At 45.9% G+C, this 27,002-nt stretch overlaps 1 protein-coding gene and 1 pseudogene across 5 annotated transcripts in view; one reads left to right on the top strand and one right to left on the bottom strand.

The window, feature by feature from the left end:
• The first annotated feature begins 500 nt into the window (after positions 1-500).
• The window catches only part of Slc5a11 (solute carrier family 5 member 11), a 63,196-nt gene continuing 36,694 nt past the window's right edge, over positions 501-27,002 (top strand). Inside the window, exons 1-5 of one of the 5 annotated variants that reach the window (XM_029480115.2) lie at positions 501-824; positions 16,707-16,789; positions 21,796-21,912; positions 24,989-25,059; positions 25,415-25,572. In XM_029480115.2, coding sequence (XP_029335975.1) covers positions 25,438-25,572 — 135 coding nt within the window. In that variant the 5' untranslated portion in view covers positions 501-824; positions 16,707-16,789; positions 21,796-21,912; positions 24,989-25,059; positions 25,415-25,437. The remainder of the gene's footprint in view (positions 825-16,706; positions 16,790-21,795; positions 21,913-24,988; positions 25,060-25,414; positions 25,573-27,002) is intronic. The other 4 variants (XM_029480116.2, XM_085841341.1, XM_029480114.2 and 1 more) reach the window with 4 other exon arrangements.
• Positions 23,298-23,794, bottom strand: LOC110297588 (small nuclear ribonucleoprotein Sm D1 pseudogene; annotated as a pseudogene).

Below are 27,002 nucleotides of genomic sequence, written 5' to 3'. Positions count from 1 at the left end.
TTCAGGGTAGATTCCCCTGGATAAACCTCTCTGGAAACACCCTGACAGACACACTCTGAGGTGTCTCCTAAGTGATTTTTCACCCAGCAACACTGACAGTGACTTCAGCGTAGCAGCCTTCAAATGCTAGGAATGAAATGAAACTGTTTGCAGACCTGAGCAGCTGGAAATCTCATAGCTCTTCCCCTGCCTGCCCTAGAGTCCTGAGCTGTGGGAGCTCTGTCCAGGGCTTGTTTCCTCCTGACAGTTAGTCTGGATGCTGTGTGTCTGTCCTGCCTTGGTCTGAGGAGATGAAACACAGCTGCTGCTGCTGCACTGGGGCTGCTGCTCTTCTGGGCGTGTCCCTTTTTATCTCCTGCACCCCCTTCTCCCCCTGCTCCTCCAGCTGTCTTAAGGCTGCCTGCTCCCAGAGTGGAGGGGAGGCAGGCGGGAGGGAGAGTGAGTGAGCGAGGCAGCACAGGACCCAGGCTCCAGTCTCCCCTGCCTCTCCAGGCCATGGGCCCCCTGCCAGGTAAGGGCACTGGCCAAGGCCCAATGAGGGCAGGGCAGGCCCCTTTCCTCACGGGGCCTGCTCAGAGTTCAAGGGTTCTGGAGAGATCATCCAGGCTTCTTTAAACTGCTGCTGCAGCTGAGGCTGGAGTTTGGAGTTTGACCTGTGTGGAACCTTTCTCAGCAGCAGGCAAGGAGGTAGGGCCTCTGCTGTCCTCTGCTGCTCCCTGCTGCAAAGGACAGGACATCCCAGGGGTCTCCCTTCTCACAGCCACTGCCTTCGGCCTCTGAAGTTCCCGAGACCCTAGGGCAGTAGAGCCTGCATCCTGAAGAAGGTAAGATCCCTCCTCCCTGAGACACCCACTGTCTAATCTGGGAAGCTCCTTGGATCCGAGGACTGGATAACCACTCTGGCCTAGCTCTCGTCTGTGAACTTCATGGGAATCTGAGAAGTTTCGTTTGCTCCTGGCCTACAGAGTGTGGTTTGGGGTGGTGTCAGCAGCTGACAGCGTAGGCCAGGGGTCTCAGCACTTCTACTCAGGAACCTTGAGGCACAGAAGCTGCAGGTTCTTTATTTGTCAGATGAGAATTTGGAGGTCAGCCTGGCCCAGCCTTCAGGTGTGGCAGAGGAGAGTCTGCAGCGATAAGGAAGGGGAAAGCAGCGCAGGTCACAGGACTCTGGAAGGGCTATCCTGCTGCTGTTAATTAGCAAGGCAAAGACACGCCTTACCTGCACAGCCCACCTAAGGGGCTGGATCTCTTCCAACTGCACAGCTGCTAGGGAGGGTGGGTAAACAGATATCTCTTAAGGCCACTGAACAACTTGTTCAAGGTGACACCAGTGAACAGGGCAAAGCTGATGGTCGGCTCTGAAGGATGGTTGATAGTTGATTCTGGAACTCTGCATTTGACAAGGGCTGCCCTTCTGGGATGTTTGGAAGACTGGTGTTTATGGAGTGTCTGCTTTGGGGGCACAAGATAAGACAGACTAGTTATCTCTGCCTTCCTTCTGCTCACATTACTGTGAGACAAGGAATTACAGGAGAGTTCTACCAACCACGTGCTAGGTTTCATTAAACTGTGAGCAAAATGCCATTTGATAGGAAAGGGTCCTGACTTAGAACGAGGCCGGGAGAGGGCAGATGGGATCTATAGGTGGGACAGGGAATGGAAGCCAAGGACCCTGAGCTCGTAGCAAGCTTTCAAAGGATGGATGGAAACAAGCAAGTGAGTTGATTTGTGTTCAGATTCCTCTCTGGCTTCCATAACAGGGAGAAATCTAAGGAGGAATCTAAGGAGGCCTCAGGCAGGAAGGGAGTAGCTCCTTGATCAGGCTGGACATGGGTGAAGGTGTTTAGTTAGGATGAAGGTGATTTAAGGAACACGGACAGGTTCAAGGCATGTTTGGGAAGTAGAGGAAAATAGAACTGCAGGTGAATAGATTTGGGGAACTGAGAAAGACATGGTCAATTATTTGATAGATGCTTGCATGCTATGACATCTTTGGTTCTTAGATATAGTGGTTGGCACAGTGGATGCTCAGATAGTGCTTGTTAGATGTCTGGCTGGATATATAGGTGGATCATGGATGGACAGATGAATGGATGATGGATGGATGGATGGATGGATGGATTCTTAGGGGTAGACATGTGGAAGGATGGCTGGGTAGACAGATGGATATATGGATGTACAGATGGATGGATGGATGGATGGATGGATGGATGGATAAATGGAGGGACAGATGGATTCTTGGGTGGGTAGACACATGGAAAGATGGACGAATAAACCAGTAGATAACTGGGGTTGTGGGTGGATGTGATTTAAGGATGCCTTGGGCTTCAGTTAGTGTCATGGCCAGAGTGTCCGAGGCACCTGCCATCTGCTGAAGAGCTTGATATCTGGCCTGTACTTGGTAATTTTGGACATCTGTGGGCATCTGTGAGAGATGCCATGTTGGCCTTTGAATGAACATGTCTGGGTTAAATAGATGATCTTGTGACTCCTGTTCTCTGGTATTTCGGAATAGGGTCATCCTAGAATGGGATAGGTAGATAGAGAAGACTCATCCAGTTCCCAGTATTCCCATCTTTTACCCCCTGTAGCCCATTAGGGAAAATTGCCTTGCTCTCCCATACTTTGAAATTCTTCCCTTACCACCAGAACTGTGGGTCTTTTTTTGTTTTGTTTTGTTTTTTTCTAATGAGCCGGGATGAGTCTGTCCATCAGCCTTTTTCTTTTTCTTTTTTTTTTTTTTAAAGATTTATTTATTTATTATATGTAAGTACACTGTAGCTGTCTTCAGACACTCCAGAAGAGGGCGCCAGATCTCGTTATGGATGGTTGTGAGCCACCATGTGGTTGCTGGGATTTGAACTCTGGACCTTCGGAAGAGCAGTCGGGTGCTCTTACCCACTGAGCCATCTCACCAGCCCCAGCCTTTTTCTTTAAGATTTATTTATTTTAAGTATATGAGTATACTGTCTTCATGCACACCAGAAAAGGGCATCAAATCCTATTACAGATGTTTGTGAGCCACCATGTAAAGGTTGCTAGGAATTGAACTCAGGACCTCTGGTAGAGCAGACAGTGCTGTTTTGTTTTGTTTTGCTTTGTTTTGTTTTTTGTTTTTTGTTTTTTCAAGACAGGGTTTTTCTGTATAGCCCTGGCTGTCCTCAAACTCAGAAATCTGCCTCTTAACCACTAAGCCATTTCTCCAGCCTCCATCAGCCCTCTTCTTTTCTAAGCATCAAGAGGCTGGTAAGCTCCTTCCAGCAGCCCTAGGCCCTCTCAGTTTTCCTGCCCTTGCAGTGGACCCTCTCCCCCTAGCTAGGCTGGTCCACCACCAACCTCCTTAGACCAGGCCAGATACAGGGCCAGCTTGTGCCTATGAAGTGGCAGGTTCCTGCTGAGGCACAGGGAGGAGGGTGTGAGTGAGCACAGCTCAAAGCTTGGTGTCACTTCTGGGCTTCTGCTAAAGGTTCTCTCTACCTCATGGTGGGGAGAAGTCAGAGAGTTGAACCTGGGCTGGGGCCTCGTTCAGTCATTTACCAGAGGTGTTTTCCGGTTAAGTGGAGGTTGCTAGAGGTCTGACCTTGTAATGCTGAGTTGCAAATGAGATTCACTCACAAGCATCCAGGTCTCCCTGGCCACAAAGTCCACACTCCTTTCTTTCTTCGCCGCTGCTCGTATTTGAAGGATGTGAACCTGTCAAGCATCCTATTCCAAACCATGTGACCCGGCTCACTTGTTCACTGCAGTGGACACCTGACTGCCACCCCCATTTTATAGATGGGGAAACAGCCTGCGAGAAGTTGTTGCTCCAGGTCACAGATAGAGGAAACAGGTGAGATCTGAGCCAGTGTGCTGAGGTTCTGAAGTCTGCACAGTCAGCTTACAGCAATACATCTATTTCCCAGGGAGTCTTTTGCCCATAGTTAAAATTTATAATTAGATAGTAGTTGTCATTTTCTACTGGTGCAAGGCAACCACTTCCTGCCTCCCCACATGTCGGGGTTTTGTTGTTGTTGTTGTTGGGTTTTTTTGCCTTCTTCCTGGGAAACTTGCCAGCATCTTGGCAGAAGCATCAAATTTGACACTTCGTGTTGGGAGTGTCTCTAACATACACAGGAAGGCATTAAGCTACAAGCAATAGGATGTAGGTAACACTTCTCTCCCACCCCTTGTGAAAGGTTTGGAACACACATTAGTTGTAAAGAATGTGACTCTCATCAGCAGGCACACACAGGAGCCAGACTGAGACCAAAAAACAGAATAAAACAAAACAAAAGCCTGGAGCGAATATAGTCGGCCGCAGGTGGCCCTGATTTAGCTTGCTTTCCTGGTTTGGTTTGGCTTGCCCTTGCACTGTGGTGTGGAAAATTTTCACATCTCCCTTAGCACAATCGTTCTGTGAACGACCAGAAGGGAAGGGTGAGAGCTGTCCCTGCTTGACTGAGCTTCCTTTTGTGCTCTGGCCACTAGGCAACCTCAAGGGCAGCCTGTTCTGCTTGCAAAGAAAGCCTTTGTCAGGACTGGCTGCCCTCCACCCCACCCCTCCGGAAGGGAGCTGGCAGGGGCTTTGAGAAGGGGATCGAAGGGCCCACCCATCACTTGGCCCTCGGAGGCAGGCCGGGTTCAGATAATCATGGTGCTCTGTGCAAAAGGCACAGAGAAATGAGGGAAGCTCATTTTGTTGGATGGTTTTGGGCAGCCACGGCATGGCAAGGGACTGGGGTGAAAAATCATGAGAATGGGAGGGAGGCTGCCTCCCTAAATGTGGCGAGCTTGGCATACAGCTAGTGCCTAATAGATACTTGCTCTACTGAGCCCTCAAAGTCAGATAGAGCTCACTATGTAGAACCTGGCACATAGATGATAACTAATGAATGTTCCTTTGGACTTCCAGGGCCTAACACAGAGCCTGGCACACAACTGGCACCTACTAAATGGGCTAGAGAGATGGCTCAATGGTTAAGAGCCCTGGCTGCTCTTCTGAAGGCCTTGGGTTCAGTACCACACAGTGCCTCATACCATCCTATAACTGGTGCCAGAGGGTCCAGCGCTCTCTCCTGAGCTCATGCACGCACGTGATACACATGTGCACATGCATCTATCCAGGCACATGCATGTAAAAAAAAAATAAGCAAGATTTTTATGTCCTACTGCATGTCCAGGGCATAACACAGAACCTGCCACATAGACAGTGCCTAAAAAATACTTTACTGAGTCCTAAGTCCCAGCACATATATATATAACCTATTATGTATAAAAAAGCAGTCAAAGGGAGGAAAGCGGAACAGACAGCTGCTCGGACACAGCGACCTTCTGTCCTGTGTTCCAATAGCACCTGTGGCCTTGATGGGCACATCCAGGGCCTGACCCGGCTTCACTTTGGCATCCCGGTGCCTTGTTTCTCACCCAGGAGCCGAAGGTACCGAGAGTCTGCGGGGAGTACACCACACACTCTGCACCCAAGCTATTTGCCACTAAGGTCACAGTTGTACTGTGGGCTGTGGGTCAAGGCAGGTGCAGGGAGGCAGGCCTGGGTCCCCAGCATCTGTGGCTCAACTCCTGTCCCCACCGTGAAGAAGCAGCTTCCCGGCTCCAACGTCTCTGAATCACTTAGAAGCTGTGCCAGCCTCCCCCCGCCCCCCGCAGTGATGAAAGACTTGCTTATGTGTGGGCCCCTCAGTGCCTGGCAGGCAATGGGCAGAAAGAAGCCCGGTGGGGGGCGGGGCTGGGGACACCCGATGGCCCCGAGGGTTCAAAGCGAAGGCCGCGGTCCTTCCTCCCTTCTTGCTTCTTTTCCTTTTCTGAGATATTCTAGATCCATCCACCACTTTTCTCAGGTACAGCAACTATCTCTACCTGAATTGCATTCTGTCTTTCCACAGAGTTCCCTGTTTCTGAGGCAGTGGGTCTGCCAAGCTGGGCCTCAGGCTGTCTCACCACTTATGTGACCTCAGACAGGATGCTACACCTCTAGGACCCATAACTTCCTCATCTTTAAAGGCAGAGAGAGCATGTCCTACCCAGTGGGGTTCTGAACCTTAAGACAAGCACCCAAGGCCCATGGAGCTCCCTTCCTCCCCGAGCCTCCAGAGTCAGAGCTGGAATCTACCACCTCCCATCCCCATTCTAGAGCCTCTCTCTGGTCACATAACACCTGGGCTCAGGTATCATTATCCCTGCCCACAGAAACCAGGGGCTGTAAATTCCAGCCCTGCCTGGGCCTCAGGGGGAGGGCAGAGCTGGACTGGAGCTTGCCTGCTCCTCCTGTTTCATAGGCCATGAAACACAATGCCTGCCTTTCAATGCCTTCCTCCCTTTCCTTGTTTCCCTATAAGAGCTTATATTGGCACTTGCCCTTGCTTTCTCTTCCTCAGTCTCCTGTCCCAGATCTGAGAAGCTGGGAGTGCTATTGCATCAGGACTAAGAGCAAGGTCCTGCCTGGGGAAAGACAGGGCTGCACCTGCCTCGAGAGGGGCTTGCAGGTCTCGGTAGCACCTGTGGCTTCTCACCAAAGAGCCTACAATAAAGGGGCTACTTTAGCTCTCACAACCTGCAGGATGCTCCTGGCATGTAGGGGATACTAACCAGAGATGCCGCTCAGCATCCCATAATGCCCATGGAATCCAAAATAACTGCCTGGTTAAACAAGATTCCCCTTGATTACCTTACACAAAAAATGAGATTGAAAATGGCTCAAGGGCTGGAGAGATGGCTCAGAGGTTAAGAGCACTGGCTGCTCTTCCAGAGGTCCTGAGTTCAATTCCCAGCAACCACATGGTGGCTCACAACCATCTGTAATGGAATCGGATGCCTTCTTCTGGTGTCTGAAGACAGCTACAGTGTACTCTTATACATTAAATAAATAAATAAATAAATAAATCTTTAAAAAGAATAAAAGAAATAAAGAAAAGAAAATGGGTCAAAGACCTGAATGTAAGGCATGAAACTAGGTAGGAGCTGGCCAGAGCTTTTTTTTTTTTTTTTTTTAAAGATTTATTTTATTTATATGAGTATGCTGTAGCTGTTTTCAGAGGTTACAGAGTTAAGAGCAGCCAGTGTTCTTAACTGCTGAGCCATCTCTCCAACCCCGGCCAGGCCTTTTTAAAAGCCCCTCCTCTGTGAATTGTATCTTGTGTATTTTGAGCTTTTGGGCTAATATCCACTTATCAGTGAGTACATACCATATGTGTTCTTTTGTGATTGGGTTACCTCACTCAGGATGATATTTTCTAGTTCCATCCATTTGCCTAAGAACTTCACAAAATCATTGTTTTTAATAGCTGAGTAGTACTCCATTGTGTAAATGTACCACATTTTCTTTATCCATTCCTCTGTTGAAGGACATCTGGGTTCTTTCCAGCTTCTGGCTATTATAAACAAGGCTGCTATGAACATAGTGGAGCATGTATCCTTGTTATATGTTGGAGCATCTTTTGGATATATGCCCAGGAGTGATATAGCTGGGTCCTCAAATAATACAATGTCCAATTTTCTGAGGAACCATCAGACTGATTTCCAGAGTGGTTGTACCAGCTTGCAGTGGAAGAGTGTTCCTCTTTCTCCACATCATTGCCAGCATCTGCTGCACCTGAGGTTTTTTTGCTTGTTTGTTTTTTTCAAGACAGGCGAGACAGGGTTTCTCTGTGTAGCCTTGGCTATCCTGGAACTCATTCTGTAGACTAGGCTGGCCTTAATATCAAATCCACCTGCCTCTACCTCCCAAGTGCTGGGATTAAAGGTTTGTGCCACCATGGCCTGGCACCTCATTTTTTTTTAAAAGATTTATTTATTTATTATATGTGTAAGTACACTGTAGCTGTCTTCTGACACTCCAGAAGAGGATGTCAGATCTCATTATGGATGGCTGTGTGCCACCTTGTGGTTGCTGGGAATTGAACTCAGGACCTCTGGGAGAGCAGTCAGTGCTCTTAACCTCTAAGCCATCTCTCCAGCCCCGGCACCTCATTTTTTAATAGGGTTATTTGATTGTCTGGAGTCTAATTTCTTGAGTTCTTTGTATATATTGGATATTAGCCCTCTATTGGATGTAGGATTGGTAAAGATCTTTTCCCAATCATTGGTTGCTGTTTTGTCCTATTGACAGTGTCCTTTGCCTTACAGAAGCTTTGCAATTTTATGCGTCCCATTTATCAATTCTTGATCTTAGAGCATAAGCCACTGGTGTCCTTCCTATTCAGGAACTTTTCCCGTGTCCATGTATTCGAGACTCTTCCCCACTTTCTCTTCTATTAGTTTCAGTGTCTCTGGTTTTATGTGGAGGTCCTTGATCCAGTTAGACTTGAGCTTTGTACAAGGAAATAAGAATGGATCAATTTAGCCAGGCATGGTGGCACATGCCTTTGATCCCAGCACTTGGGAGGCAGAGGCAGGCGGATTTCTGAGTTGGAGGCCAGCCCGGTCTTCAAAGTGAGTTCCAGGACAGCCAGAGCTACAGAGAAACCCTTTCTCAAGACCCTCCCCCCTTCCCCCCCCCACAAAAAAAAGAATGGATCAATGTGCATTCTTCTACATGCTGACCACCAGTTGAATCGGCACTATTTGTTGAAAATTCTGTCTTCTTTCCACTGGATGGTTTTAGCTCCTGTGTCAAAGATTAAGTGACACACAGGTGTGTAGATTCATTTCTGGTTCTTCAATTCTATTCCATTGATCTTCCTTCCTGTCTCTGTACCAATACCATGCAGTTTTTAATCACTATTGTAGTACAGCTTGAGTTCAGAGATGAAGCTCAAGAATTAAAAAGACCAAAGTGTGGGTGCTTTGGTCATTTTAAGAAGAGGTAACAAAATACACACAGGAGCAAATATGGAGACAAAGTATGGAGCAGAGACTGAAGGAAAGGTCATCCAGAGATAGCCCCACCTGGGGATCCATCCGTATACAGTTACCAAATGCAGACATTATTTTGGATGCCAAGAAATGCTTGCTGACAGGAGCCTGATATAGCTGTCTCCTGAGAGGCTCTGCCAGAGCCTGACAAATACAGAGGGGGATTCTCCCAACCAACCATTGGACTGAGCATGGGGGGATATCAGGAAAGCAGATAACATTTAAAATGTAAATAAATAAAATATCCAATAAAAAAAGGTGGGGAAGCCTTCCCTCAGTGCGGGATGTATAGCAGGCATCAACGTGTGAGACTGTGTATAATCGAGAAGCTTCTGCAAAGCAAAGCAAACCGCCAGAGAGAAGAGACAGCCTCGAGAATAGGGAAAATGACAGGATATTAGTACCCAGAGTATATAAAGAGCTGCAAAAAATTAAATACAAAATGCTACAATCATCCAGCCAGTGAACAGGCAAAATAAACTAAGAAGACAGTTATCTAAAATAGTGCCAAGGGCCAGCTATGAGACCATAGGGTAAACTGAGTCAGGCTGCCAGGTGTGGTGTCATGAGTGGGATGGGGTCAGTGCTGATAGCCGCTTACGGGAGTCACACACCAAGAGTGGCTGAAGCAAAAGCGGGCTCCAGTGTTTTCTTTTTCCTCTTAGCCCTTTGTATACATAGCCCTCAAGACAAAGTTTTCTTATTTAGGAAGAAAATTACCTCATAGCCACAAGTTATACATTTTCTAAAAACAACCATCACAAAATCATTCTTCAAAAACAGATGAAAATCATTACACAAAAGGAAATTGCAACAGGATTATTATGTATTCTTTGAAAAGTATATCTAACTAAACAAATCTTATCTTTCTTTCCACTAGCTCACCTTACGGTGCATAAAGTGCATAAAGCAGTAATTCTCTTGTCATAGATAATGAAGTTTAAATAGGCCAAGGCTATAGTAACAAATTTCTTCCCATACTTGGCTAAGACAATCTGTATTTAACTAAGGAACAGGTCATTTGTCTTACATCTTATTTTTGACGTCTAGAGTGGCTAACTGTTCTCTGTTTTTATATTCATAATGGAATTGTTTACGCCTTATTTACAACCTTCTTATTTCCTGGTGCACACCGAAAACCTGTTACTATATCCCTCGATCACAAGACCAAGTAACTCAGGCCCAACCTGGAGTGAATGCTTTCTTTGATCATTAACTTGTCCCCAGCCTATTTTTCTCGCTACTACAATTGCATGCTTGTAACGCACGAACGGGCGCTCTCTGTGCTCCTTTCTCTAACTCACGCAGTTCTTGCCCTTCTATGAGAATGGGACATCCTACTCTTGATTCTGACTTTAAACCTTCCACCAACTACCTTAACTTCCCAAAACTCTTTAAGTCAAACCAGGAATTCCATAAAATCATTAGTTCATCTGAACAGCATGATCTCAAGAACTTTCATCTTCATATTGATCTTTAGGACACTTGTCCAACACAGTGGGCTGTCACCCAGGAGGTAATCACACCAGGCTGTAGGCAGTGAGGGTCTCCCGGTGTCCAGTCACACCAAGCCAGATGAATAAGGAGTATGGCAATGTCAAACATCAGAAAGCACATCAGTAGCAGGAAGCAATCCTGGGACTAAGTCTCTGGGGCCACGCCTTTTCAGAGTGCACCCATTGTAGTCCAGCAAGATGGTGGGCCATCTCCAGGGAGCTTACTTGTCCACTGTACCTCTTCCTGTATGGTGTCTGCCAAAATAGAGAGAAATGGCCAATAAATACTTGAATAAATATCCAGCATCCTGCAACTAGAAGGAAATGAAAATCAAAACTCATTTAAGATTCCATCTCATATGTTAAATCCCCATCGAATAAAGCAAGTGTCCACAGATGCTGGTGATGATACACCAAAGGGGAACTCTGGTTGCTGTTGGGAGCCAAAGCTGGTGCGGCCACTACGGGCATCAGCATACCTATTCCTCAAGAACCGTGTGCTGTCCTGCTGGCATGTGCAGGAAGGCTCAAAGTCAACATTCCACAGACTCACCAGCATGTCATGTTTACTGCTGCATGCTCACAACAGCCACAACATGGAGCCAACCTTGATGCCCACCAACGATGAAGAGATAGTGAAAATGGAATCTGGGGACTGAAGAGATGACTCCACAGATACGAGCATGCACTGCTCTTCCACAGGGTCCACCTTTAGTTCCCAGCACCCATGTGGCACAGCTCACAATGACTGGAACCCCAACTCCAGAGTCTGACTCCCGGTTTAACCTGCACTCATGTGCACATACCATAGACAGATATACATAAATAAAAATAAGTCATAAAAGGACAGAAAGGGGAGTTTTACTCAGACATAAGGAAAGAAAGGATAACATATGCAGATCGGTAGGTAGATGGAGCTGGAGATCATCGTGTTAAGCAAAAACGGCAGAGACAGAAAGGTGGTCATTGCACGTGTTCTCGCATACACAGAGAGACAAAACGCCTCACGTTTTCTTATATGTGACAGGAAAGCTGAAGGGGAAGTTGAGGGAAAGAAGGAAGCCAGTAGGAGGGGGATGAGGGTGGCCGAGTGATGTGAGCAAGGCACACAGTCTATGTACGGGAGAGTGTGGTAGTGAAGCCCATTCTTGGTTAAGAGTGCTTGCTGCACTCATAAGGACTGGAGTCTGACTCTCAGCACCCACGTAACAAGCCAGGCATTCTACAAAGACCTGTAACTCCACACATGCATAAACACATGTATCTGTACACACAAGTGTGATACATACACACCCAATAACAATAAACCAGACAATCTAACATGTAAATAAGCAGGCTGGACATGCTGGTGCATGCCTGTCATCTCTGTAGATGAGAGCTGGATGCAGGAGGATCAGAACAGGTTTAGGGTCCACCTGGGCTACGTGGCGCGTGCGCCCGCGTGCACACACACACACACACACACACACACACACAAACACACAACCTCATCACTGCCCACCCCTGCTCAGGTGCTTAGATCCAAAAAGTCAATAGCACACTCTAAGGACCAAGAGTGAGCTGCTCAGGTGATCAAGCCACCACGGTCTCTGTGCGGCTCCAAACAGAAGCAGAACATTGCTTTCAAATGTCCCTGTCCCACTTATCCTATCATCAAGTTTTTTTTTTTTTTTTTTAAGATTTATTTATTTATTATATGTAAGTACACTGTAGCTGTCTTCAGACACTCCAGAAGAGGGCATCAGATCTCGTTACGGATGGTTGTGAGCCACCATGTGGTTGCTGGGATTTGAACTCAGGATCTTCGGGAGAGCAGTCGACACTCTTAACCACTGAACCATCTCGGCAGCCCTCATCAAGTTTTATAAGCAAGCTGCAGATGCTTTCTCTGATCCTCTCCCTGTGCTGTGGTTAGATTTTGTGTGTCTCCTTTAGAGTTCATAGGTAGCCGGGCGTGGTGGCGCACGCCTTTAATCCCAGCACTCCGAAGGCAGAGGCAGGCGGATTTCTGAGTTCGAGGCCAGCCTGGTCTACAAAGTGAGTGCCAGGACAGCCAGGGCTACACAGAGAAACCCTGTCTCGAAAAACGACAAAAAAAAAAAAAAAAGAGTTCATAGGTTACAACCCAAACCCCAGCACAAAAGTGGTAAGAGGCGGGGCCTCTGGGAGTGCTTGGATCCTATAGCAAAGCCATCAGGCTGGATTAGTTCCCTTCTAACAAGCTTTCTGGAAGCGGCTTGTTGCTTCTACCCTGGGAGGACTCAGAAAAAGCATCATTTAATGAGGACCAGCTTTCACCAGATAGCAGCAAACCTGTTATCACCTTGATCTGGGACTTCTCTAGAACTTCGGCCAATAGATTCATGTTATTGATAAATTATCCAGGGGCTGCAGAGGTGACTCCGTCATGAATACCACTTGCTACTCTTGCAAAGGGCCTGGGTTCAGTTTACACCACTCATGTCAGGCAGGTCACAATTGCCTGTAACTCCAGTGTCAAAGGATCTGACATCTTCTTCTGGCTCTGCAGGCACTTGCATGGACCCGATGCACATACACTTAGGCACATACATGTACACATAAAATAACCCTTTACATTTTATGCAGGCTAAGGTGTTTGGTTACAGCTGCAGTAACAGACCAACCAGCCTTGAAGCCACCCTGTACTTTGCCCAGGCAGAGCCCTGGCCTTCACACTCCTTGGCCATCTCCGACTGCTACTTGAGCACTCTGCCCTCAACTGCTCAAGCTACTTCATTGTGATTATCAGCATTTTACTGCAGAGCTGGGAATGGAACCTGGGCCCTCATGCACACAAGACAAGTGCTCCGCCACCAGGCTGCATGCCCAGGCCCTCCACTTCTTTATTAAAAATTCTTTAATTGCATTATTTAACCTGGGGCAAAGATGTGCACTGGGGATATTGATCTTTCAGAATGTGAGAGATTTTGACCATGACTATTTGTGCCATGGGACACCTAGTTTGTCCAGATGCACAAATGCCACGATGGACAGAACTACCTCATAGCTAAGGCTTTCAGACACTCCAGATAGTCATGGGGGCAAAAACCATGCTTGTAAGTATATGAGTCTAGAACCTTCTCCAATTTATGGAAGACACTAGTGGATTTGTTTTGTTTTTTGTTTTATGAAACAGGGTCTCTCTACATAGCCTTGGCTTTCCTGAAACTAACTACATAGACCAGGTTGACCTTGAACTCATAGAGATCCTCCTGTCTCTGCCTCTCAATTCCTGGGATTGAAGGCATGTACCACTACACTTAGTCATGTCCTTGTTTTTACTATTCACGGTATCATCTAAATTATTTTCCTTAGGACTCTTTCTTAAATTGGAAGCATGGTATATCATAATGATAGTTCAGTTTATAAATTTAAATATTTGCCTACCTTCTTTCCTTCCTTCCTTCCTTCTTTCCTTCCTTCCTTCTTTCCTTCCTTCCTTCCTTCTTTCCTTCCTTCCTTCCTTCTTTCCTTCCTTCCTTCCTTCTTTCCTTCCTTCCTTCCTTCCTTCCTTCTTTCCTTCCTTCCTTCCTTCTTTCCTTCCTTCCTTCCTTCTTTCCTTCCTTCCTTCTTTCCTTCCTTCCTTCCTTCCTTCCTTCCTTCCTTCTTTCCTTCCTTCCTTCCTTCCTTCCTTCCTTCCTTCCTTCCTTCCTTCCTTCTTTCCTTCCTTCACTGGGCAGTTTTTCATTCACTTGTCACAAGCTGGAGTCATCTGGGAAAAGGGAACCTCAATTGAGTAAATGTCCCTGTAAAGCTGGCCTCTAGGACAAGACTGGGAGCGTCTTCTTAACTGATGACTGATGAGGGAGGACCTGACCCTACTGTGAGTGGTGCCTGGGCAGATGGCCCTAGGGTGTATAGGAAAGCAAGCAGAGAAGACAGGAGGAACAACCCAGTAAACAGCATCCCTCCATAGCCTCTGCTTGAGATTCTGACTTGACTTCCCTCAGTGGTCCATGACCCAAGATATGTAAGCCTAACGAACCCTCTCCTCCCCAAGCTGCCTGTGGCTGAGGCTGATCATGGCAATGAAGCAAGGGCTGCTTCTCTTTTGGTTTCATTTTACAGTACTGGGGCCTGTCTCAGCAGGTAGACAGCATGTCTAGCACAGCCTATCTTCTGAATTCCTCCACATAAGCTGAGGCACTCCTTTCCTCACCCACCTTGCAGGAAATAGTAAACACATAGTAAAGAAACAGGAGGCTGGGTGGTGGTGGTGCACGCCTTTAATCCCAGCACTTGGGAGGCAGAAGCAGGTGGATTTCTGAGTTCGAGGCCAGCCTGGTCTACAAAGTGAGTTCCAGGACAACCAGGGCTATACAGAGAAACCCTGTCTCAACAAAGAAAGAAAGAAAGAAAGAAAGAAAGAAAGAAAGAAAGAAAGAAAGAAAGAAAGAAAGAAAGAAAGAAAGAAAGAGAACGAAAGAAAAGAAACAGGAGATACCGACCGTGGTGGTGACTGTATTTGTGCAATGATGACATTCAAGGATCTACACTTGCTGTCAAACAGGCAGCTAGTCTTGGTGGCACAGACTTGTGATCTCTGTACTCAGGGGGCTCAGCTATAGGGTTTGCAAATTGAAGATTAGCTGTGGGATGGAGTGAAAGCCCCTGGCAGGTAACCACAAACTTGTATTGTGCCCTATGTGCAGCATTGCACAGCTTGTTCAGCTTCTCAGAGCTGATAAGGGACAGGGCAGCCATGTGCCTCCATAGCTGGAATTCTTTTTACTTTCTCTCCATCCCCCTCCCCCTCCCTCCCTCCCTCCTCCTTCCCTCCCTCCCTTCTCTCACCCCTTCCTTCCTTTGGTATTTATACAAGTTCATGGGTGTTGCAAATATGTGTGCATGTTTATTCGCCCGAAGTCAATTTGGATCAAGTTCAGTAGTTCCTTAGAAACCATCAGCATTGTTTTTTTGTTTGTTTGTTTTTGAGATAGTGTCTCAGAGGGACCTGTGGCTATTAGGCTAGCCTGAATGGCCAGCAAACCTCAAAGATCCTCCTGTTGCTGCCTCCCGATCATATCACTATGGCCAGACTTTTCGTGTTGTTTTGTTTTTCCCTGGGGACAGAGGATCAAGTTCATGCAGAGAGCACTTCACTGATTATCCCAGCTCCCAGAGCATGAATCCTTAAAGGTTCTGATTTGTTTTAGTCTCTGCATTTATACCACGCAGACCTACACAGACCATCACAGAATATTGTCTGGGGGGGGGTCTGTCTCAGTATTGAGCTGCACAGTATGGATAGTGGGGCTGACTATTCCCGATCCCTCGGCTGATAGGGGGTGATGTAATTATATCCATACCCCAGTCAGAACCACCGAAGGAGTTTTGCTAGTTTCTCATTATTGCGGCAGCCAATTATCCCAGATTTGGAGGCACTTAGAGTTCACTCCGAACACTCTGCAGTTCAGAGTGACAGATGGGGTTTTTTGTTTTTTTGTTTTTCCCCCTGAGACAGGGTTTCTCTGTGTAGCCCTGACTGTCCTGGAACTCGCTCTGTAGACCAGGCTGGCCTCAAACTCAGAAACCCGCCTGCCTCTGCCTCCCAAGTGCTGGGATTAAAGGCGTGCGCCACCACTGCCCGGCACCAGATGGGTTTGACTGAGATCAAATCCAGGTGTCAGGAGACGGCTGAGGAAGTAGCTCAATGTGGAAAGTACATGCTGTGCAAGCGTGAGAATCTGAGCTCAGATTCCAGTAAACAGCTGTGTGGTGCCTGCCCATAACACCAGCTCTGAGAAGGACAGAGAAGGCAGACCCCTGGGCTCTCTGGAAAGCCACTCTAGGCTCTGGCTGAGCTCCCGGTTCAATGAGAGACCTTACGTCAAAACATAAGGTGGAGAGCCGGAAAATAAGATTCCTGATGTTGAGTTCTGCATACCCCTCCAGGCCTGTGCAGTGTCACATACACAGGCACACCCACAGATTACACACTGTGATGGCTATTCCTGGTTGTCAACCTCACTACATCTGGAATGAACGACAATCTAGAAATGGAGGGCACACCTGTGATCCAGAACTTGAGACTGGAAGACACAGGCTTTTGATCCTGTAAGTGTTGGATGACGCATGCTTTTGATCTGGATCTTGAGGCATATCGGCCATGAAAATCTTGGGCTCAGGCAAGGAGGTACATGGCTTTAATCCCAGGAGACAGAGACAAGATCTCTGAATTCAAGGTTAGCCTGGGAGAGACCAAGTTTCAAGATAAGAAAAATTTAGGTCCAGGCATGATGGTACACACCTTTAATTTGGGCCACACCTTCTGCTGGAGGCCTACATAAAGACAATGGAAGAATTGATCATTCTCCTTTGCCTGTTTGTACCTACTAGCCAGCAAGCACATCTGTTGGAGCCTACTTCTTCAGGATTACAGTTTATACAGAAGACCAGCTGAAACACCCAGACTGCAGACTGTAAGTCATTCCAACAAATTCCCTTAATATATAGAGACATTCCATAAGTTCTGTGACTCTAGAGAACGCTGACTAATACAGAAGTTGGTACTTGGAGTGGTTCTAAGGGAGCAGAAGTATAAGGATGAATCTTTTAAGAATCTGAAGTAGGCTTTATAATTTGGCAGCACCTTCTCTCTTTTTTTCCCATCTATTTATTTATTTATTTATTTATTTATTTATTTATTTATTTATTCATTTTACATCCCAATTGCTGCCCCCTTCCTGGTCACCCCCTTCTCCTCTGAGAGGGTGTTCTCCTCCAGAGTATCCCCCCAACCCTGGCTAATCAAGTCTGTACAGGGTTAGGCACATCCTCTCCCGCTAAGGTCAGACAAGGCAGCCAGTAGGGGAATGGAATGGATTGCACAGACAGGCAACAACATCTTTAGGGACAGCCCCCATTCCAGTTGTTTGGGACCCACATGGAGACTGAGATGCACATCTGCTTCACATGCGCAGGGGGCCTTGGTCCAGCCTCTGTATGTTCTTTGTTTGGTGGTTGAGTCTTTGAGAGGCCCCAAGGATCCAGGTTAGTTGACTCTGTTGGTCTTCCTGTGGAGTTCCTATCTGCTTTGAGGTCCTCAGTTCTTTCCCCAACTCTTCCATAAGAGTCCCCAAGCTCCTTCCAGTTTTTGGCTGTGGGTCCCTGTATCTGTTTCAGCCAGCTGCTGGGTGGAGCCTCTCAGAGGACAGTCATGCTAGGCTCGTGTTTGTAAGCATAAGAGAGTATCATAAATAGTGTCAGGAGTTGGTGCTTGCCCTTGGGATAGGTCTCAAGTTGGTCATTCCCTCGATCTCTGCTTCATCTTTGTCCCTGCATTTCTTGTAGACAGGACAAATTTTGTGTTGAAAGTTTTTGTTTTTTTTTTTTTTTTTTTTGGTTTTTACGAGACAGGGTTTCTCTGTATAGCCCTGGCTGTCCTGGAGCTCACTTTGTAGACCAGGCTGGCCTCGAACTCAGAAATCCGCCTGCCTCTGCCTCCCGAGTGCTGGGATTAAAGGCGTGCGCCACCACGCCCGGCATGTTGAAAGTTTTGTAAGTGGGTTGGTGTCCTTATCCTTCCACTGGGGGGGGGGTCCTGCCTTTTCTAGCACCTTCTAATTCACCAGCACCTTTAGCTCCTGAACCCTCTCCAGTCACCTCTCCGCTAGGAGCTCAGAGAATATTGAAAGCCCATGGTGGAAACTATATTTCAAACTTAAAGAAGCAAATGACTTTGATTATATTTATCTACCAGTTCTGAAGGCAACGGCTTAAGTGAAACTTTCTGCAGTTTGGGGGAAATCAGGAAAATTATTTTGCTGATTGGTCGCTCTTAGCATTTCTGTGTAAACTGATAAAGGAATGAGAAAGTGTGCTACATTATTTTTTTTTTTTTTTTTTTTTTTTTTTAGTTTTTTCGAGACAGGGTTTCTCTGTATAGCCCTGGCTGTCCTGGAACTCACGCTGTAGACCAGGCTGGCCTTGAACTCAGAAATCCGCCTGCCTCTGCCTCCCGAGTGCTGGGATTAAAGGCGCGCGCCACCACGCCCGGCTTAGTGTGCTACATTATTAAGGAGCTTGATGAGTGTAGGCCACTCCTTTCTTTTCTTCTCTTTTTCTCTCTTCTCTTCTCTTCTCTTCTCTTCTCTTCTCTTCTCTTCTCTTCTCTTCTCTTCTCTTCTCTTCTCTTCTCTTCTCTTCTCTTCTCTTCTCTTCTCTCCTTTTCCTTTTCCTTTTCCTTTTCCTTTTCCTTTTCCTTTTCCTTTTCCTTTTCCTTTTCCTTTTCCTTTTCCTTTTCCTTTTTCTTTTTCTTTTTCTTTTTCTTTTTCTTTGTTTTTCAAGACAGTGTTTTTCTGTATAGCCCCAGCTGGCTGTCCTGGAACTCACTCTGTAGACAAGACTGGCCTCGAACTCAGAAATCTGCCTGCCTTTGCCTCCCAAGTCCTGGGATTAGAGGCATGTGCCACCACTGCCTGACCAAGGCAACTCTTATAAGGGACAGTAATTAATTGGGACTGGATTACAGGTTCAAGGGTTCAAGTGAGAATCAAAGCAGCATCCTAGCAGGCAGGCAGGCATGATGCTGGAAGAGCTGAGAGTTCTACATCTTTTATTTTCTTTTTTCTTTTTTCTTTTGGTGGGAGTGGGGCATTCACTGTAGCTGTCATCAGACACACCAGAAGAAGGCATCAGATCTCATTACAGATGGTTGTGAGCCACCACGTGGTGGCTAGGAATCAAACTCAGGACCTCTGGAAGAGCAGTCAGTGCTCCTAGTCTCTAAACCATCTCTTCAGCCCTCTACACCTTGATCTGAAGGCAACCAGGACAGGACTGTCTCTCAAGCAGCTGGGAGGAGGGTCTCAAAGCCGATTCCCCACCCCACAGTAACACTTCCTCCAAAAGGGCCACACCTCCTAATAGTGCCACTTCCTGAGCCAAGCATATTCAAACCACCACATTGAGTTTGATAATTCATTCAAGCAGAAGTCTGGGGAACTTATGTGGGAATGGATTTTAAGGGTGTGGGATAATAATAATAATAAATCAGCCTGATTTTATTGATATAAATCATCTGAATGGAGATTCTCGCACAGTTAAAAAAAAAAAAGGTGTCCAATATTTGTTTGAACGGTTAGCTGAAGCATTTATCAAAAGATGGTCTACTGAAAAGGAGTTAGAGATGCCTCATATCCCTCGGCTCATCCTTATGCTGATGAGGGAATTTTAAGGCTCAGGGAAATTGCAATACTAGAGTGGATTTGCTGTGTAAAACCTAATCCTCCACAACGGGAAGGCCCAGAAGACATGTTCTTCATTAACCCTATAAAAATGGAGGCACCAGCACATTTGAAGAGTCTTGTTTTCACCCTTTTCCTTGTGCCACCCCTTAGGGTTGAAGATGCTGCTGGTCAATTGGATGAACTAAATGCAATGGATATAATTGCCCTGAGGTAGCAGGGGCCAGGCATCAACACTGAATCTCCAGAGGCAAGGAGATCATAATTATTATAATGGCCAGTGTAGATAAAACAACATTTATAATCACCTAACTCATAATGGTCAGCACAGGCGAGGTCAGTTTTATAATAGCATGACTCATATGGATCTTTGGTATTGGCTAAGTACTCATGGTGTTTCCAGGCATGAAATAGATACGAAGCCTACTGCACTTCTGTTTAATCTGTATAAGCAGAAAATTTCTCAAATGAAAGAAAGGCTACATTGGATCATAGCAAAATGTAAACTCAGCCAGTGAATCAATTCCCAGACTTGAGCCAGTTTGCAGACCCAGAACCCCTTGAATGAAGGGGTGACTGGATTCCCATGAGGAAGGATCTTTATAAGACTCCTAAAAGTTTTGCTGCTTACCTTTCTCCTGTTCTTCCCCAGAGGGACCTATAGTCTTTTACAAGGGTAACTCTATACCGGGGAAAATCAGACTTTCTGGGCTCTATTGGATACTAGCTCTGAATTGATACTGATTCTGGGAGATCCCAAGAAACATTGTGGCCCTCCAGTTAAAGTAGGGCCTTATGGAAGCCAGGTGATTCATGGAGTTTTGACTGATGTCCAAAGACTCACTGTAGGTCCAGTAGATTCCCTAAACTCATCTTGTGGTTATTTCTCCAGTTCTAGAATATATAGTTGGGATACATATAATTAGAAGTTGGCAGAATTTTCACATTGGTTCCCTGACCTGTGGAGTGAGGGCTATTATGGTTGGAAAGGCTAAATGGAAGCCTTTAGAGTTGCCTCTGCCAAAGAAAATAGTGAATCAAAATCAGTATCGCATTCCTAGAGGAATTGCAGAAGCAAATGCCACCATCAAAGACTTAAAAGACGCAGGGCTGATGGTTCCCACCACATCTCCCTTTTACTCTCCTATCTGTCCAGTGCAGAAGACAGACGGATCATGAAGAACGATAGCTAAATTAAAATTAAATTAAATTTAAATTAAATCACGTAGTAACTCCTATTGCAGCTGCTGTACCAGATGCAGTTTCCTTACTTGAACAAATTAACACATCTTCTGGTACCTGGTATGTAGCTATTGATCTAGCAAATGCCTTCTTAGTACCTATTCATAAAGACCACCAGAAGCAATTTGCTTACAGTTGACAAGGCCAGCAGTATACTTTTACAGTTTTGCCTTAAGGATATATTAACTCTCCTGCCCTGTGTCATGACTTAGTATGACTTAGTTAAAAGGGATTTTTTTTTTCAAGACAGAGTTTCTCCGTGTAGCCCTGGCTGTCCTGGAACTCACTCTGTAGACCAGGCTAGCCTCAAACTCAGACATCTGCCTGCCTCTGCCTCCCAAGTGCTGGGATTAAAGGTGTGCGTCACCACTGCCCAGCATAGAAGGGATCTTGATCATCTGTCTTTCCTACAAAATTCACACTGGTGTACTGTATAGACAACATTATGCTGATTGGACAAAATGGGCAAGAGGTAGCAACTACTTTGGACTCATTTGTAAATGATACATATGCACATTAGAGGATGGAATATTGGTTATTGCTTTCATTTGGACATGAGATATGACGATTTGTGTCAAGTGACAAGGGGTGGATTATGATGCTACTCCTGGTTGTCAACTTGACTACATCTGGAATGAACGACAATCTGAAAATGGAGGGCACACATGTGATCCAGACCTTGAGGCTGGAAGGCACAGGCTTTTGGTCCTGTAAGTGTTGCATGATGCATGCTTTTGATTCAGATCTTGAGGCATAGTGGCCATGAAAATCTCAGGCCCAGGAAAGGTGGTACAAGCCTATAATTCCAGGAGACAGAGACAAGCAGATCTCTGAGTCTAAGGCCAGCCTGGGACAGAGCAAGTTCCAAGACAAGAAAAGCTTAGGTCCAGGAGTGGAGGTATATACCTTTAATCTAGGCCATACCTTCTGATGGAGGCTTGCATAAGGACAATAGAAGGAAGGGCTTGTTCTTCATTTGCTTGCACTTATTTTGCCAGCACGCCCACTGGAAGCCTACCTCTTCAGGATTGCGGTTTATACAGAGGGCCAGCTGAAACACCTAGCCTCGTGGAACTAGACTCTTGGACTTCCCATTCACAGCTGTCCATTGTTGGGTGAGTCAGATTGCAGACTGTAAGTCATCCCAACAAATTCCATTACTATACAGAGACATTCCATAAGTTCTGTGACTCTAGAGGACCCCAACACTCACACCCTCTACCATACACATAGGCACATACTCATGACTTGAATACCCTCTACCCCACACTCAGGCATCAGCAGAGCTGAGTTCTTTCTGGAGGCCCTGGGTCAGATTCTGCTCATTTGCTTTGTCAGCTTCTATAAGCCACTTGTATTCCTTGGTTCAGGGCCCATCATCCCATGCTCAAGGCCAGCAGTGCTGAGCTGACCCATCTTACGCTATCACTTCTCTGGCCCTTCCAATTCTTTGCCATTTGTGGTTGCATTAGAAGCTCCCAGCTGCGGGCTGGTGAGATGGCTCAGTGGGTAAGAGCACCCGACTGCTCTTCCGAAGGCTTCCGAAGGTCCAGAGTTCAAATCCCAGCAACCACATGGTGGCTCACAACCATCCGTAACGAGATCTGGCGCCCTCTCCTGGAGTGTCTGAAGACAGCTACAGTGTACTTACATATAATAAATAAATAAATCTTTAAAAAAAAAAAAAAAGAAGAAGCTCCCAGCTGCACCAGGGATCACCTGGCTAGCATACAATCATACAACCATACACTCACAGGTTCTGGATATTAGATATTAATATCTTTTGGGCCATTATTCAGCCTACCATAGGACTCTCTTAAATTGCCCATAGAAATGCAGTCTTCAGAGAAGTGGTTTCTAATGATAGCTCAAAGCATGGATTCTGGAGCAAGTTGTTCAGGTTCAAGCCCAACCCTTCCACTTGAATTGTGTTACCTGGAAAAGCTACTTAGCCTTTCTTTCTTTCTTTCTTTCTTTCTTTCTTTCTTTCTTTCTTTCTTTCTTTCTTTCTTTCTTTCTTTCTTTCTTTTTTAAAGATTTATTTATTGATTATATGTAAGTACACTGTAGCTGTCTTCAGACACTCCAGAAGAGGGAGTCAGATCTCGTTACGGATGGTTGTGAGCCACCATGTGGTTGCTGGGATTTGAACTCCGGACCTTCGGAAGAGCAGTTGGGTGCTCTTACCCACTGAGCCATCTCACCAGCCCTCTTTCTTTCTTTTTAAGATTTATTTATTTATTATATGTAAGTACACTGTAGCTGTCCCAAGCCACACCAGAAGAGGGTGTCAGATCTCATCACAGATGGCCATGAACCACCATGTGGTTGCTGGGATCTGAACCCAGGACCTCTGGACGAGCAGTCAGCGTTCTCAACCACTGAGCCATCTCTCCAACCCCCCTACTTAGCATTTCTGTCTTAACTCCTTCTACAAAACAAGAATGATAACAACAGAGTCCACTTTGCTGTGTAGAAAAACACTTTATTTTTTTCCCTACACTTATGTTTATTAAAAACTGACAAACAAACAAAACCTGTACAAAGGATATCCCCAAATTCCTTATCAATTTGAAACAGTAATCTTGAGAGACATTATCGCCTAGGACCCCCTCTTCCTCTGCCACGACCACGTCCTCTTCCTCTACCCCGGCCTCGGCCTCTTCCTGCAACAGCTTCTCTTTTCTTAGATTTCACCTTAGGTTCAACATCCACAAGTAGTGTATCTAGAGGTAAGCTGTCTGGTAGAATAAAATACCGAATGTTATTGCCCCGAATACTCAATGTTTCCAACTGTACAGGTTCTCTGTTCTTCAGGGTCATTTTCACAGCTTTAAGGTGTGTGTTCATGCTGACATCTACACCTGTGATTATTCCATGGACTTGTGTCCCATTCTTCAATTCAATGGTTACAGTTTCATGACTCAATTTCATCAAAAATCTCACGAGCTTCATCCTAGCGATGCAGTTCTCCCTTCTGGCCCGACTGTTCACGGAATTCAGCAGAAAAACACTTTAGAGGGACACCGGGAAGGCAGCAGTGCTGTGTGCATATTGAATATAAGCAATTTATGGAAGGCTGCAGCATTAGAACAAGACTGACTTCTCTTATTTTCCTCTGGCCACGTGCCCACTAAGCAGAAGGGTATACTGAGTAGTTTTTAATTCTTTTTCAGTTATTACTCCTTTTCATCCGTTCAACACAAAGTCATGACATAGGGGAAGAGGGTCTTTGCCTTGAGGAATTGCCTTCCTCAGATTGACCTGGGGGCGAGTCTGTGGGACATTTTCCTGATTTACTGATTGACGTGGAAGGGTCGAGCTCACCCTGGGCAGTGCCAGCCTACACAGAGGCTCCTGGGTGGTATAAGAGAGCAGGCTGAGTAAGCCATGGGGAACAAGCTAGTGAGCAGCATTCCTCTGGCCTTCACATCAGTTCCTGTTTCCAGGTCCCTGCATGGGTTCCTGTCCTGACTCCCCACAAGGATATGCTGTGATAGGGCAGTGTAAGCCAAATAAACCCTTTCCTGACCAAGTTGCATTTGGTTCTGGTGGTTATTACAGCAATAGGAAGGAAACTGAGATACCTGGGAAGAGGGAATCTCACTTGAGGGACCACTTCCATCAAGTTAACCTGCGGTCATATCTGTGAGGCCTGTTCTTAACTGCTAACTAGTGTGGTTCGATCCAGTCTACTGTGGGCTGTGCCATCCCTGGGAAGTAGGCTGGGCTCTATGAGAAAGGCAACTCAACGTAGCCAGAGAACAAGCGAGTAAGCAATGTTCCTTCATGGCCTCTGCTTCGGTTTTTGCACTGAGTTCCTGACTTGGCTTAGAGATGGACTGTAACATATATGATGAGATAAACCTTTTCCACTCCAAGTTGCTTTTGGTCAGGGTGTTTGTCATAGCAACAACATGTGTCTGTCACAGAAACTAGACCAGGACTAAAAATATGCTGGAACTTTCTTTTCAATTTTCTCTTCCTGACAGGGTCTTGCTATGTAGCCCAGGCTGGCCTCACATTCAGCAATCCTCCAAATTGCTGGGATTACTAACGTGCTTGCTGTTGTCTGCACTCTTTGAGTTTTTTCTTCTTTACCTTTGCTGAGTGAATAGTTGAATCGTTAAACCAAAACCAACCAACCAAATCAACTGCAGTGCTGTGAGCTTCTGTGTATTTTCTGAGTAGGTGAAAGAGTGGATGGTCAGAGGGATGGATCTGACTTCCTAAAGCTCTGTCTCCACCAGATCTCCATCTAGGTATCTCTCTGTTTCTCTGTCTCTGTCTGTCTGTGTCTGTGTCTGTGTCTGTCTGTGTCTGTCTGTGTCTGTGTCTGTGTCTGTGTCTGTGTCTGTGTCTGTGTCTGTGTCTCTGTCTCTGTCTCTGTCTCTGTCTCTGTCTGTCTGTGTCTGTCTGTTTGTGTCTGTCTCTGTCTCTGCCTGTCTGTCTGCCTGCCTGCCTGCCTGCCTGCCTGCCTGCCTGCCTGTCTGTCTGTCTGTCTGTCTGTCTGTCTGTCTGTCGGTCTCTCACTTGCTCCATGGCGGGGAGGGGGGGGGCAGCTACAAGTCAAGATTAAGGGAAGAAAGGAATCTAACATTGCTTTGCTCTCCCCAGGAGTGAGCGGCTCATTCAGCACCATGGAGAGTACCACCACCAGCCCTCAGCCTCCACAGTCTGACTCCCTGGAGGCCTTTCCCCAAAAGAGCATGGAGCCTGCAGACATCGCTGTCCTAGTTCTGTACTTCCTCTTTGTTCTGGCTGTTGGATTATGGGTAAGCCGGAAGATGAGGTGAGAGATGGGACAAGGAGAAAATATCTGGTTAAAACCCCTGCGTAAATCCTATCCTTTGGGAAAACAAGATACCAAGAAGGGAAGAAATGAACTATAGCAATTAAGACTTAAAATATGTGCAGGTAGGTGATCGTTATGAGTTTGAAGCCAGACTGGCCTATATAGCAAGTTCCAGGACAGCCAGGGACACACAGTGAGACCTTGTCTCTAAAAGTTCCCCCAAAATATGTGGGATGCCTGAGGTACAAGTCAGTGTAGAGCACATTGCTAGAATAGGGGGACCCTGAATTTTTTAAATGCACTGTGTTAGGCATAAGTTATGTAATTCTATGTAATTTGTAAGGAAGATATTTTTTAGAAAAGCAGTATTTTGTTACTTTGTGTGTGCGTGTGTGTGTGTGTGTGTGTGTAGATATATGATCATGTGTGCATGCCCACAGAAGTCAGAAGAAGAGACCGGAAGAGGATGTGAGTTGAAGTTACAGATGGTTGTGGGTCATCTATGCAGGTGCTGGGAACCCAAATCTGGTCCTCTGCAAAAACTGTAAACACTCTTAGCCACTTAGCATTCTCTCCAGCCAGCCCCTCAAGGAAGATTTAAACCCAATTTACAGATAAAGGAAACCTAGGCCCTAAAAATTTAGATTCTTTAATCTAATACTAAATTATGAGCCAGACTCCTTATTTTTTTAACTTTGAAAACTATGCTCTCATATATATGATTTATCTTATATATCACATATCATATATATGCTTTTTCACAGTAATATAGTTAGAGTCACATGGTTCAAAACTAATAGTAGCTTAATAAATATCATATAAAGTCCACTATGAGGATTTCCTTCAGAGGTGACCACAATTATTAACTCATGAGCTTTGGACATACTGTTTATTAATATAGTTTTCCAGGTTTAAAGGCAAATCAAAACAAATTATATGTCTTGCTGCATAGCCCAGTCTGGCTTCAAACTTGTAGGCCTCCTGCCTTAGCCTCTGGAATGCTGGAATTACTGGAATTACAGGTGTGCAATGTTGTGCCCAGACAGCAAACATTTGTGTGTGTGTGTGTGTGCATGAGAGAGACAGAGAAAGAGACACAGAGAGAGACAGAGAGAGAGAGAGGAGACAGAGAGACAGAGGAGACAGAGACAGAGAAATGGAGCAAATGTTAGTATGTGTATGTGTATGTGTATGAGAGAGAGAGAGAGAGAGAGAGAGAGAGAGAGAGAGAGAGAGAGAGAGAGAGAACATTGTATATGTGGGAGAGACAGAGCAAATATTGGTGTGTGTGTGTTGTAGTGTGTGTATGAGTGAGAGAGAGAACAAGAGACAGAGAAAACACTAACATGTGTGTATACATGTGTGTGTAGTGTGTGTATGTGTGTAGTGTATATACATGTGTGTGCATAT

Source organism: Mus caroli, unplaced genomic scaffold, assembly GCF_978045245.1.
Source record: "Mus caroli unplaced genomic scaffold, Mus_caroli_1 scaffold_8, whole genome shotgun sequence".
In the NCBI taxonomy this organism is placed as follows: domain Eukaryota; kingdom Metazoa; phylum Chordata; class Mammalia; order Rodentia; family Muridae; genus Mus; species Mus caroli.
Note: the sequence above shows the minus strand (reverse complement) of the source record. Positions and strands in the feature narration are given on the sequence as shown.